The following is a 14,126-nucleotide window of genomic DNA, read 5'->3' on the forward strand; positions in this document are numbered from 1 at the left end:
GTATATAGTTAGTTCCAAATGAAAAAAGAACTGCTTGCTCTCAGTGATGACAATAGCCAGAGGCAAGAAGGGAGGAGGGCAAAGCATGGCCCACATTGCCATGGGTCCTGGGCTCTCTTGGCTTGTCACAGAGTTCCTCTGGCCCGTGTACCCTACTTTGCTGGGACAGCAACTGCAGCTCCTTGCTGAGGCTGTGGGGAGGAGCACAAAGGCACTGGCTTCCAGAAACACAGAAACTTGGGAAGTGGAGAGGGACCTGGCACTGTGGGCAAGTCCCAGTGGGAGTGGATGGGGCTGGAGCAAAACATTCCCTTCAGCTTCTCCTTGAAGCAGGGACACAACCCACAGGGTGGGAGAGTCTCACCCAGGGCTGGCTACCAGCACCCAGGATCTCCAAATCCCAGCACTGCCCAGGGAAAGGCAGTGACAGGAGGAGGCATCATCCAGCCACAGGCAGTCCATGCTGACAGGTCCCACCACTCCTCTCCTCACAGAAAACCTTGGCAAGGTGTCAGGAGCAGGGATGAGACACAGGGCCATGGACACATGATGCAGATGGCCAAGAGAGAACAACATGGAAATATAGAAGTTGAAAACAAGAGAAAATATTTTCTTCCTTCTTCTGACAACGTGCACTGGTCACCTGCTGATGGAGGGTGACATCAGCGAGAGGCAGATTGTGACATCAGCAAGCGCAGGATTGTGACATCTCCCCCTCACTGCTTAAATACAGCCGTGGGCAGAGCTGGGCCCAGTCTGGATCTGGCCTGAGCTCCTACTGAGCATGACTGCAAGGTATGGAGGATCGAGCCAGGATCGAGGATCGAGGTGCTGAGTGGTGGCTGTTCTTGGCAGGTCCCAGTGCCAGTCCCAGAGCAACCAGCAGGGTTTCCCAGCCCTGTCTGGTTGAGGCAGCCAGGCACTGCGGGTGTTTGCAGCACTGAGGGTGAGCTGTGCAGGAAAACATCCCCCCAGGGTGGCCATGGAGCTCAGGGGGCTGGGGAGTGTCCTTCTCCAGCAGCCTGGCCATTCCTTCCTCCCTTCTCCTGCAGGTTGTGACACCAGGAACAGAGAGCAGCTCCTGATCCTCAGCTCTCCCCATGTGCTGCAGAGGCCAAATATGACCACAGAGATGGATGGCAACTGTGCCATCTGCCAGGACACCTGGGATAATGTGGCTTCTGCTCTGCCCTGTGGCCACCTTTTCTGCCAGGTCTGCATCCTGCAGTGGGCACAGATAAATCCTGTGTGCCCACTCTGCAGAAGAACGATAGATACTGTCAGGTTTTCTGACAACACAGACAAGTCTCTGGAGATTGTCATCCCAGCCCCCGAGCAGCTGCCAGCAGCCACGAGCCAGGCAGGGAGAGCTCCTGGTGGCCAGGATGAGAACAGCCCTCATTCCCCCTGTGCTGCCCCATCCCTCTTCTCCTCAAGAGACACCACCCCGAGCTGTCGGCGGTGTCCTGCCTGAGGTCTGGGCACAACTTTTCCGCCAGCAACGGGAACTTCTGGACCCTGTGCGGACTTGGCTGCGCCAAAGGACAGAGACCGTGTGTGGGGAGCTGTGGTGGCTGGCAGAGAGCTGCATCCTGTACCTGCTCTATGTGTATGGGCCACACCAGGAGATCATGATCGAGGGTTTGCAGAGTGTCCTGGAGGAGCACACAGTGCCACTAATCCAGGACACCATCGACATCATTGTGAGACACTGCAGCTCGGGGGCCCAGAGGCTGCTGCGCTCCAGTGCTGCTGCGGATGAGAATGACAGCCCAGCAGCCAGCAGCAGATCCAGCTCCAGCTCCAGCTCCAGCTCCAGCTCCAGCTCCAGCTCCAGCTCCAGCTCCAGCTCCAGCTCCTCCAGCCCCAACAACCTGAGCTCCAGCTCCTCCAGCTCTCAGATGGGGACTCCAGCCAGCAGCAGCCCTGCACTCTCCATGGAGGAGGAGGAAGCCACCACAGGAGCCGCTGCCCAGCCCAGGGGGGCACAGCCACCCCCCAAGTGTCACCATGTCCGCAGGGCAGGACCGGCCCCAGCAGGAGCCAGAGCAGGAGGTGATGTTGGCAGGTTCATCTGCCCAGAGCAGCAGGCCCAGATCTCCTGATCCTCAGCATCCCCCAAAGAAAAGGGCCCCTGAGCCCCAGGACTCTCCCCCCACCTGCAAGAGATTCCCCCGCCAGCAGAACTAAAGGGCCCTTGCAACCCTTTATTCAGGGAAAAAGAAATAAATTGTTATTTCCCTTACACAGTCCCTGGGCACTGCTTCCTCAGCCTTCTGGTGCCTGTGCCCTTGTGCCCCACCATGGCTGGCACCCATGTGCTGAGGGGCGCTGCCACAGGCCCAGGGCCGTGCAGGCCGCACCTTTTCCACAGGAAATCTGCTGCAGCCGAGCACCTGCAGGGCAGCAGATGCCAAAGGCAAAGTGAGCAGCAGGGGTAGCTGGTCTCGACACAGAATGATTTAGGAGTGCTCCACTCTGGATCTCTCTGCATGCTGTGGAGCAGGGATCAGACAGGGCCAAGGACATGTGATGCAGGTGTCTGAGGGAGAGCATCATGGAGAAGTAGAAACTGAAACTAGAAAACAGTATTTCCTTTTTTCTCCTGACAACATGTGCCTGCAGGGATGGAAGGCACACTGTGTCATCACAGTATTGAGGAGCCTGAAGTGCAGACGGTGACACCACTGAGCACTGGATTGTGACCTCACATCCCTCACTGCTTGTCTTGGGGTTCCAAGGACTTGGAATGCCTTTTGTGTTGTCACTGGGGGTGCAGGCTGGTGTCAGAGAGCAGTGGACTGTGACACCACAGGGGGATGGATTGTGACATTGTGCCCCTCACTGCTTCCATTCAGACATTGGCAGGGCCACTTTGGCTCCAGCCTGAACTCCTACTGAGCGAGGCTGCAAGGCCCAGAGGATCCAGGCAGCCAAGCTCTGGTGCTGGGCACGGCCTGTTCTTGGCACATCTCGGTGCCAGTCCCGGAGCCATCAGGAGTGATATGGCCACAGAGACAGGTGGCAACTGCCCCATCTGCCAGGACTCCCAGAAGGATGGGACTTCTGCTCTGCCCACCGCCACCGCTTCTGCCTGGGCTGCATCCTGCGGTGGGCACATGGGCACACAGAAATCCCTCGTGCCCACTCTGCAGGACACCGACAGAGACCGTCAGGTTTTCTGACCACGCAGACGAGTATCTGGAGACAGCCAGAACCGCCCTGGAATAGCAGCATTCCAGGTGTCAGGAACTGAGAATCCTCCAGCTCCCCTCCCAAATTCCCACCAAAATCAGGAATTACAGCATTCTGAGCATTGGGAATTTAGAATCCTTCAGTTCCCCTCACAAATTCCCTTGGAATAATGGCATTCCAGGCATCAGAAATTTTGTATCATCCATATGACCTCCCAAATCTCTATGGAATAGAAGCATCTCAGGCATGGGGAAACTAGAATCACCTAGTCCCCCTCCCAAATTCCCATGAAATTACAGCATCCAGGACACTGGGAATTTAGAAATCGCCAGTTCCCCTTCCAAATTCCTAGGGAATACCAGAATTCTGGGCATCAGGGACTTGGAATCCTCCAGTTCCCCACCCAAATTGCAACTGGAATATTGGCCTTCTGGGTATCAGGAACTTGGAATCTTCCAGCTCCACATCCAAATTCCCACAGAATAACAGCATTCCAGACATCAGGAATTTAGAATCTTTCAGCAGCCCTCCCAAATTCCCATGGGATAATGGCATGCTGGGTGTAAGGAATTTAGCATCCCACATACACCCTGAAAAATTCCCACAAAATTCCCATGGAATAGCAGCATCCCAGGTGTCAGGAAATTTGACCCCTCCAGTTCCCCTCCCATACTTCCATGGAATAATGGAATTCCGGTTGTCAGGAATTTAGAATCCCCCATAAGCTGTACCAAAATCTTACAAAATTCGCAAGGGATAATGGCATTCAAGATGGAAGGAATTGAGATCCCTCCACCTGCCCCACCAAATTCCCACCAAAACCATGGAATTACAGCATTCTGGGCCTTGGGAATTTTGAATCCTCAAATTCCCCTCCCAAATTCCCATGGAAATGTGTGATTCCAGGTGTCATGAATTTCAAATTGTCTATGTGCCCTTCCAAATTCCCAAGGAATAACGGCTGTCTGGGAATTCGTACCTTGGATACTTCCATTTCCCCTCCCAATTCTCATAGAATTGCAGTGTCCTAGGCATTAGGAATTTAGAATTCTCCAGTTGACCTCCCAATTTCCCATGGAATAGAGGCATTCTGGGTATCAGGAATTTAAAATGCCCTTGTTCCCTTCCCAAATTCCCACCAGAACCCCAAAGAATAACATCATTCCAGGTGTAAGGAATTGAGAATCCTCCAGTTCCACTCCCAAATTCCCATGGAAAAGTGGGATTCCTACATCATGTATTTCGAGTCGTGCATGTGCCATCCCAAATTCCCATGGAATAACAGCAGTCCGGGCATTGGTAGTTTGGACATCTCCCGTTCCCCTCCCAATTCCCATGGAATTGCAGCATCCCGGGCATTAGGAATTTAGAATTCTCCAGATGTCCTCCCAATTTCCCGTGAAATAACAGCACTATGGGTGTCGGGAGTTTAGAATCCTCCATAACCTTGTCAAATTCCAATGATAGCCTTGTCAAATTCCAATGATATTCCCATGGAATATCTAGATTCCAGCTGTCCAGAATTGAGAATCATCCAATTCCACTCCCATACTTCCATGGAATAATGGCATTGCAGGTGTTGGGAATTTAGAATCCCCCGTAAGGTTTCCCAAACTTCCACCCAATTCCCAAGGAATAGCAACATTCCAGGTGTCAGGAATTGAGAATCCTCCAGCCTTCCTCCCAAATTCTCACCAAGACCATGGAATTATAGCATTCTGGGCATTGGGAATTCGGAATCCTCCAATGCCGCAGCCAAGATCCCATGGAATAACAGCATTCTGGGTGTCAGAAATTGAGAATTCTCCAGTTGCCCTCCCAATTTCCTATGCAATAATGGCATTCCAGATATCAGGAATGTAGAATGCCCCAGTTCCCTTCCCAAAGTCCCACCAGAACCCCGAACAATAACAGCATTCCAGGTGGCAGGAATTGAGAATCCTCCAGTTCCCCTCACAAATTCCCATGGAAGAACGACAATCCAGGCAGCGAAAATTTTGAATTCTCCTGCTTCCCTCTCATATTCCCACTGAAATTATGGAATTACAGCATTCCCGGTGTTAGGAATTTAGAATTCTCAAGATCCTCACAAAACTTCCCATGGAATGAGTCTTCAAGGCATGGAGTATTTGGAATCCTCCTCTTCCCCTCTCAAGTTCCCATGGAATTCTGGCATGTCGGGCATTAGGAATTTAGAATTCTCCAGTGCTCCACCCAAATTCCCAGGGAATAATAGAATTCTGGGCATCAGGAATTTTGACTTCTCCAGCACCGCATCCAAATTGCCATGGAACAACAGCAGTCCGGGTGTCAGGAATTTAGAATCCCCCACACACAGTCTGAAATTCACACCATACGCCGATGGAATAACAGCATTCAGAGTATCGGGAATTTAAAATGCCCCAGTTCCCTTTCCAAATTCCCACCAGAACCCCAAAGAATAACAGCATTCCAGGTGTCAGGAATTGAGAATCCTCTTGTCCCCCTCCCAAATTCCCATGGAATTACAGCATCCCGGGCATTAGGAATTTAGAATTCTCCAGTTCCCCACCCAAATTCCAAGGGAATAACAGAATTTTGGGCATCAGGAATTTGGAATCCTCCAGCGCAACACCCAAATCCCCTTGGAAGAACAGAAATCTAGGTGTCAGGAATTGAGAATCCTCCAGTTACCGTCCCAATATTCCATGGAATAATGGCATTCTGGGTGTCGGGAACTTTGAATGCCCCGTATGCCCTCCAAATTCCCACCGGAATTTCAAAGAATAACAGCGTTCCAGGTGTCATAAATTGAGAATCCCCCATAAAGTGTCCCAAAATTTCACCCAATTCCCAAGGAATAGCAACATTCCAGGTGTCAGGAATTGAGAATCGTCCAGACCCCCTCCCAAACTCCCACCAAACCCAGGAATTATAGCATTCTGGGCCTTGGGAATTTAGAATCCTCCATTTCCCCTCACAAATTCCCATGTAGTAACGGCATTCCAGGCATCCAAAATTTTGTATTGTCCATATGCCCTCCCAAATTCCCACGGAATAAAAGCCTCCCAGCCATGGGGAATTTAGAATCGTCCAGTTCCCCTCCCAAATCTCCATGGAATTATGGTATCCTAGGCATTGGGAATTTAGAATTATTCAGTTCCCCTCCCTAATTCTTCGGGGATAACAGAATTCTGGGTGTCAGGAATATAGAATCCTCCACCTCTGCACCTAAATCCATATGGACTAACAGCATTCCGGGTGTCAGGAATTGAGAATACTCTAGTTCCCCTCCCAATTTCCCATGGAATAATGGCATTTCAGGTGTTGGGACTTTAGAAACGTTCATACACCCTCCCCAGTTCCCACCATTATCCCAAGGAATAACTACATTCTAGGTGTCAGGAATTTAGAATACTCCCATTCCCCACACAAATTCACTTGGAATTAAGGCATTCCCGGTTTTTGGAATTATGAACCCTCCAGTTCTCCTCACAAATTCCCATGGAATAATGGCCCTCCAGGCAGTGAGAATTTTGAATCCTCCTGCTTCCCTCCCAGATTTTCTCTGATACTATGAAATTGCATCATTCCTGGTGTCAGGAATTTGGAATCCTCCAGGTCTGCACCCAAATTCCTAAGGAATAATGGCATTCAGGTGTGCGGAATTTAGAATCCTCCAGCTCCTTTCACAATTTCCCATGGAATAATGGGATTCCAGATGTCAGGAACTTCGAACAGTCCATATGCCCTCTGAAATTGCCATGGAATCACAGCATATCAGGCATTGAGAATTTTTAATTCTCCAGTTCCCCTCTCAAATTCCCAAGGAATAACAAATTCCGGGCATCAGATACTTGGAATCCTTCAGCTCTGCACCCAAATCCTCATGTAATAAGAACATTCCAGGTGTCCAGTATCCTCCAGTTCCCGTCCCAATTTCCCATGAAATAATGACATTCCAGGAGTCAGGAATTTAGAATCCACCATACACCTTCCCAAATTCCCCCCAAATTCCCATGGAACAAGAGCACTGCAGTTGTCAGGAACTGAGAATCCACAGTACCCCTTCCAAATTCCCACCAAATAATCATGGAATAACTACATTCCAAGTGTTAGGAATTGAGAATCCTCCAGTTCCCCTCCCAAATTCCCATGGAATAATGATATTCTGAGAGTTGGGAATCTTCAATTCTCCAGTTCTAGTCCCATACTACCATGGAATAATGGCATTCCAGTTGTTGGAATTTCCCAAACTTCCACCCAATTCCCAAGGAATAGCAACATTCCAGGTTTCAGAAATTGAGAATCCTCAAGCTCCCCTCCCAAATTCCCACCAAAACCATGGAATTACAGCACTCTGGGCATTGGGAATACAAGCAAGTGGGACCAGAGGGAGGGCACCCTTCCAGTCTCTCCTGGGCATGGCTTCAGAACAGCCCCTGCTTCATCTTTGGGGAAGCATCAGAGCAGGTGGATGTCAGGAACAAGGCGGCTGCCCAGGGCTGCTTATGGCCTCTGACACCCAATTCCTCAGGGCTTCCCACCGCCCCAGCCCCTCAGGCGCCTCCTGTCCCCTTGTGCCTCCTGGCACCCACTCCCTCACACATCCCCCTCATTCCTTCCCACTGCCTTGTCCCATCAGGGCCTCCACAGCCCCTCATCCCTTCACAGTCTCCCAGCACCCCGTACCCTCAGGATCTCCCTCAGCCCGGCCAACCTGCCCGGCAGCAGCGCTGCAGCCCCACAGGAGCTCCAGAGGAGCCCGAGCAAGAGGCACCACGGAGCCCTCAGCAATCCAGCCAGGAACACCCGGGCAGGAGGACACTGATGGCAGTTCCTGGCTGGGACAGGGTCGTGGCCATCTCCAGGTCCCATCCCACAGGGATCCCCACAGCTCCGGCCCCTGCCCACCCACTCTGTCGCCAGCACAAAGGCTTCAGCACAACCAGCAAAGGCCAAAGGGCTTCTGGCCATTTCCCTGTAACACTGCACACCTGGGCAGCTTGCTGAGCACAAGCACCCTTCTCTCCCTCTTCCCCAGTGCCCTGCAGACCCTGGGCAGCAAAAGAAAGCTCCTGGGAATCTGTCTATTCTAGCACATCCTATATTTATATACTGAAGTAAAACAAAAAGAAAAAAATAACAATCTTGAATAACTGGAAAGTCGCTGCTGGCTTAAGAGGACCCAGCAGGCAGAGCCTTCCAGATCAGCTCTGCAAATCTCCAGCAGTGCAGCCAGCCGAGGCCTGACAGACGAGGTCGTGTCCTCCACACCCTGTGGAACTGATCTTGCGGCCTCTGGAAGATAGAATATTGAACTCTCTCTACTGCCCTGAGGAAGCACAAAATTTGAATGGCCAGGCTTCCGACGGCAAGGTTGATGTCATCTGCCATGTCTGCGATGGCTGGAAGTGAAAGGAACAGAGCCATGGTCAGATCCCAGATCTGCAGGAACCCAAGGACACTCCCGTGCCAGGGCGATTCCATCCCGCTCCAGCCATGTCCAGGAGGGAGCAGGGACCACCGGGATCAGCACAAAGCTGCTGGCCACGAATCCCCCATGGGCCCCTGAAATCTCTGTGTGCTCTGCCCACGCCGCCCCCGCCCGCACAGCGAGCAGAGCCCTCCGCAGCCGGGGCAGAGCCCGCAGCTCCTCCTGCCAGCCCCGCTGCCCTCACTCACCCTCACAGATGAGCTGGAATTCTGCCTTCTGTCCCATCAGGTACTGCCCGGCCATCCTGGGGAGCACAGAGCCTGTCACGGCTCTGCCCAGCGGCACAGCTCCCTGCCAGCGGCGCTGCCAGCCCTGTGGCCACTCGCCCTCGTGGCCGGCAGGGCTCAGCCCGGGCCCTTGCCGCATGCTGCCGCCCAAGGGCTCGGCTGCGGGAGGGCGGCAGCAGCCCCGAGGGCAGCCGGGGCTCAGCGGCGCCGGTCCGGATGGCAGAAGCTGCCGGGGCAGCAGGCGGGGCTGGGGCCGAGCTGCGGCGGGGCGGGGAGGGAGCCCGGGCTCACCCATGAACCTGACGGCCGCCTCTCGCAGGGGCTCCTGTGGGCTCTCCAGGTACGGCAGGGCCTGGCGCAGGTGCTCGGCCGCTCGGCTCCTGTCCTCTGCCAGCTGCGGAGAGCGGCGGGAGGGAAGGCTCGGGGCGGGCTCTGCCCCTTTGGCAGGCGCTGCCCGCGCCCGGCCCCGGCCTCCCCTGCCCGCACAGCGCTGAGGCGCGGCCAGCAGCCGCTGGGCCGGGCTCTGCAGGGGCACAGGGCCGGCTGTGCCCGGGGAGCCGCGGTGCCGCCCCGCCCTGCAGCCCCGCTGGGCCGGGGCTCCGTGGGCAGCCGGCTCGGGGCCGCAGGAGCCTGGAGAAGAGCCCGTGCGGCCGCTGCGTGCAGCACTGGGCAGGGCCACAGCTGCCAAGCGCACACAGTGAGCGCCGCGCTCAGGGGGCTGCTGCAGCCTGAGCCTGGCGCTTCCAGGCCGTCCTTACCAGGCACTCGGCGAAGTTCCACAGCTCCGCTGTATTCTACGCCTGCTGTTTTCGAACACTATAAAGCTGAGTACCATCACTGTCATCCTCACTGTCTCTTCATGTGGTTCCTGCAGGAGCTCCACAAGACTTTCAGTCAGGCTGCACATCCTTCTTGCCTGTGAGAAACACAAGTCTGAGAAACCCCACCCTGCTGCGTCAGGCCTCGGAGGCCAAAGGCCTGTCCCGAAGCACTCGGGCAGCTGAACCGGGAGGCAGGAGAGCTGGGAGCAGCTGCCCCAGCACCCGAAGCCCAGCCAACACAAAGCCCAGCTTTCCCCAGTGCAGCTTGAGGCTCTCATCGCAAGAGAAGGGCCCTGAGTGCCAGGTAACGCTTCTCCTTGCACTCGCTCTGCAGGTGCCGTGACAAGATTTGTAGGACACGTTTACCGCTGTTTCCACTCAAGTCCTGGTACTCCGGGAGCTGAAAGGCACAGGGCAGTGACAGGGGACCCGGCCAGCAGGAGCCCAGAACCGCACAGGGCTGGGCCCATTCAGCAGCACAGGGCACGGGCACCGTCCCAGGCAGCTGTGGCTACAAGAGGGCAGAGAGCTGGGAGGCAGCTCAGCGAGGCAGTGCTGGCCATCAGGCTCACCTCCACAATGAATGCCAGGGCAGGCAGATCCCAGCATGGCTCCTGTGTGCTGAGAAGCCGGAGAAGGTGGCGAAAGATCCAGAAACACCAGCGTGGGGAGACACAAGACATCTCCCTGGCAGGAGTAAAAGTAACCAAGACTGTGAGCCAGGGGGACAAACCTCTCCAGGACTGATTCCCAGAGGTCTGGTCTTTCCCCACCATCCTGCAAGGGGGCCTGGGCCATTTGGGAGGCAGCTCCTTTTGGACACCCTCCTCTCCCAGCCTTTTCCAGTCTATTTGGCAGTCCCTCAGTGACAAGGCCCTCTGGCCCATGACCATGGGCACTGTGTGGGGCACTCGAGGAACAGAGCAAAAATGCCAGGGACAGTGGAGAGCAGGGAGTCTCACCTGGCCAGCAGACCCACGGCATAGTGGTGGGTGTCAGCACACAGCAGCGTGTCCCAGCCATACTTGCGCTCCACTGCCATCACCACACCCTCACACTGCATTCTGCAGAGCAGGGACTTCAGGGTCTGCACTGCAAACCTGTGTGTAAATCAAAGCTCTGGTCATGCTGGGAGCACTTTTTCCTGCTCTGGGGACATAGTAGGGACAGAAAGACTGGGTGGAGAACCTGTTGGGGCTTGCAGCAAGGCCGTGTTGCTGCTGGCATCTCTTCCAGAATTTATCGACCTCCATGGGTGTATCCAGAGTGCTGAAGAGCACTTGGAAGAGCAGGTGGACAAACAGGCGGGTGAAATCCAGTGTCACTACATGTGGGACATAGGGCACCTGAGGATCTTCCACATCACCACAGTTGCCTGCAAAGGACAAACACCCCGAGGCAGCGCTCAGTGCCGAGGTGTCCGTGCGGCAGGGCCCGAGCGTGGCAGGGAGGGGCTGGGGAGACACAGGGGGAGCACCGGGCCTGGTGCCCCTGAAGCTGCCCCTAGGCCAGGATTCAGCCCAGCACCTGAGGCTGGGAGATGCAGTGGGGAAAGGAGGATGGAGAGCTGCTGGAGAGGCGGCCTTGGAGTGAGCAAAGGCCAGTTCCAGAAACTCACAGCCAGGGCAAAGATTCTCGTTGTGTCCCCATTGAAGGTGCATGTGCTGTGCTCTGGCCAGCTCCCCATCACTTTGAGGAGTCTCAGCCACGCCGGCTTTGCAGTCCTGGGGGAGCACAAGATCGTCTTCCACAGGTCACAGCAGCTCTGTGGGGTCAGAGCTCTGTCTCAGGGCGGTCTCAGACACAGCACCATGGACTGGGCAGCAGCAGGGACCTGAGTTGGCTGCCAGCTCTGCCTCTGCCCATTGCCCCTTGATGGCAGCACCCAGACAGCCCAGCCCTGTGGGGACAGGCTCCTGAGGGGCAGGGAGGGACATGGCAGCAGGCTCGGGGGCTGACATGCCAGGGCAGGGAAAGGGAGCAGCCAGAGAGCCCTGGAACTCTCTGTTGGTCAGACAGACCTGGAGCAGGCTGTACAGGGTGATGGGCTGGTGAGCCCTGGGCCCTCTGGGCATGTGGGCCCTATACCTGTCACACGATGGGGCCACATGTTCCAAAATTATCTCAAACAAATGAGTAGATTGCAAAATGGCTGATCCTCCTCCTGGTACAGATATCTAAGTGGCTCATAAAGTACAGCTGTCCCTTCTTCTTCCCTGCGGGACAATCAGGACCCACTAACAGAAAAAATCACAGCTATTCCTTCTGTCCTCCATGACCAATGCTGTGGCAAACAAGCTGACTCCAGTTTCAGCCTAGACCTCTCACCTTCCAGACAACTCCTTCCCCAAGACACCCACCAACACCAACCCCCCTAAACAGTCACACAGAAGCTCCCAAGAGCCCATCAGGACCCACAGCTGTCCCCATCTCTCTGCAGAGGTTTCCCAGCCACCAGCAGTACCCCCAGTTCCCTGCAGGTGCTGTGGGACAGCACTCAGGAGGATCTGCTCCAAGGCCTTCCCTGGTAGCAAGCTCAGGCTGCCAGGCCTATGGTTCCTGGATCATCCTTCCCACCAACCCTTCCTGGGCACGGCTCTTACATTGGCACATGGGCGCTCAGCTCAGACTTCTGCACTTGACAGGACTGCTAGGAAAGGATCGAGAGTGGCCTGGCAAGCTCACTCCTCTGTCCAAAGCAGGGTAACACACCCTGCTGCAGGTGTTTGGCTTGGTATCTGCAGATGCAGGCAGATGCCAAAGCTGCTCTTCATAGCCTTCTGCCTTCTCCTGCCCCTGTGCCAAGGGCAGTGGGCCTCAAGGACTGAAAAGACCACAGAGAGCCAAAGGGGGAACACTTGTACCTACCTCACTGGGAGCTCCTTGGGAAGCACTTTCCTTAAGAAACAAGCCCCTTTTCTCCAAAGGCACTTCCCCAAATGTGCAGCTTTCCCTGGGAACACCAATGCACTCTTAAGAAGCCCTGGCAAGGCTGAATTACTTCTGGACCTCTCAGAACAGGCCCAGCTCCAGCTCATGTTCTCCCAAGTGTGTTTCCAGGTGCAGGTTCAGACGTGCAGCCCCAGGCCCTCTCCAAACACAAGCTGCCAACTTCCTCTTCACCTGCCTACACTCCTGCCTGCGGTCACAGCAGCAAAACCAGGCTGTTCCCAGCCAGACACCAGGCTCTGCTCCCCCAGGATGCTTTACCAGCACCTTCCAGGACTCTGCCCTGGGCACACAGCACTTTTCATGCTCACTCTGAACAGGCTCTGGCACACAGAGCACAACCTGCCTGGCTCTGCCACCAGCACACCCCAAGCGCAGGCGGAGGAAGAAGAGGCAGGGGCTGCTTTGCAGCCATGCCCAGAGAGACTGGAAGGGTGCCCTCCCTCTGGTCCCACTTGCTTGGCTTTTCTGACTGGCTCTGAGGCAGGGGCTGCCAGTCCTCACTTGTGGGGACCAGAACCGCACCCAGGATCCCGGCACTGCCTGGCAGCGCTCTGGACACTGGCACGGTCACGCGTCCAAGTCTCGGGCACTGTGCTGCTGCTTCATTTGCTCTTTGGAACACCCAAATCTCTCTGTGAAGCCCTGATGCTCCCTGGTTCTGCCCTCTTCCTGACCCTGTGCAGGGATGGAGCATTGCTGTGCCTTCAGGAAGCTGTTCTTGAAACCTTGCAGCATTCCAAGCTCCTTTGCCCTCTGTGGATGTTTGCCATGGAATCCCTCCCAGCTGCGTTCAGATCATACTAAGGTTGGCTCTTCTAAAACCCAGGGGCTTCAGAGTGCTCAGCAAGACCTTGAACTCCACAGTGTTGTGGAACTGCAGCTTCAGCACAGAGACCTTTCCAGCCTGATCTGCCCTCGTTCCTCCGTGTCTCTGCACAAAACACAGCACAGAAGAGAATGGCAGGAGGGGCCTGTGAGTCCCAGGGCTCTGGATTTGCACCGCTTGAACTCCACAGTGATGCAGGCAAAGTGAAGAAGCCAAACTGTTTATTGATGGAAGGCAAAGGGATAGCTGGAGGGGAAAAATAGGGATGGGCAGGGTCTGAGGGCTGAAGGGAGGGAGCTGTCAAAAGGGTCAGAGATGATCAGCAGAACATGTCTTAACTTATCAAGGGATATTAACACTTAACAATGATAACAAAAGGTAAGGTTTAGAATTTTAACATTTAACATTTAATAGTGAACTAACACTTAAATTAAGAGTTTATTTAAGACTTGATATTCAATATTAAACCAACACTTTAATCAAGAGTTTGTATCTTTGGGATTTTATTCTTTACAGCAGCTGGTGTTAATTCTCATTAACTCGTTTCTGCTATGTCTATCTGTGGACGCCATTGAAGCCTCAGGCTCAAAATGGCGAGGGCTTGAAACATTTCTCAGGCAGGGAAGCTC

At 54.5% G+C, this 14,126-nt stretch overlaps 2 protein-coding genes across 3 annotated transcripts; one reads left to right on the forward strand and one right to left on the reverse strand.

The window, feature by feature from the left end:
• The first annotated feature begins 753 nt into the window (after window positions 1-753).
• LOC130264654 (serine/threonine-protein phosphatase 4 regulatory subunit 3-like) lies at window positions 754-2,246 on the forward strand. 2 transcript variants are annotated; one of them, XM_056513006.1, is made up of 2 exons: window positions 754-946; window positions 1,053-2,246. In XM_056513006.1, exon 2 carries the CDS (start codon window positions 1,386-1,388, stop codon window positions 2,103-2,105), a length of 720 nt encoding a protein of 239 aa, XP_056368981.1. In that variant the 5' UTR covers window positions 754-946; window positions 1,053-1,385; the 3' UTR covers window positions 2,106-2,246. The 2 variants fall into 2 exon arrangements, with proteins under 2 accessions (XP_056368981.1, XP_056368982.1); XM_056513007.1 differs by having other exon boundaries at window positions 754-795; window positions 1,053-2,244.
• A 6,023-nt stretch (window positions 2,247-8,269) lies between these two features.
• On the reverse strand, window positions 8,270-10,761 carry LOC130264910 (translation initiation factor IF-2-like). Its single transcript, XM_056513535.1, has 3 exons — window positions 10,682-10,761; window positions 8,860-9,632; window positions 8,270-8,582 (listed from the first exon to the last, which is right to left on the reverse strand). The coding sequence occupies exons 1-3, from the start codon at window positions 10,759-10,761 to the stop codon at window positions 8,353-8,355; spliced, it is 1,083 nt and encodes a 360-aa protein (XP_056369510.1). The 3' UTR covers window positions 8,270-8,352.
• Between the last annotated feature and the right edge of the window lie 3,365 nt (window positions 10,762-14,126).

This window comes from Oenanthe melanoleuca, chromosome Z (assembly GCF_029582105.1).
Source record: "Oenanthe melanoleuca isolate GR-GAL-2019-014 chromosome Z, OMel1.0, whole genome shotgun sequence".
NCBI lineage: Eukaryota > Metazoa > Chordata > Aves > Passeriformes > Muscicapidae > Oenanthe > Oenanthe melanoleuca.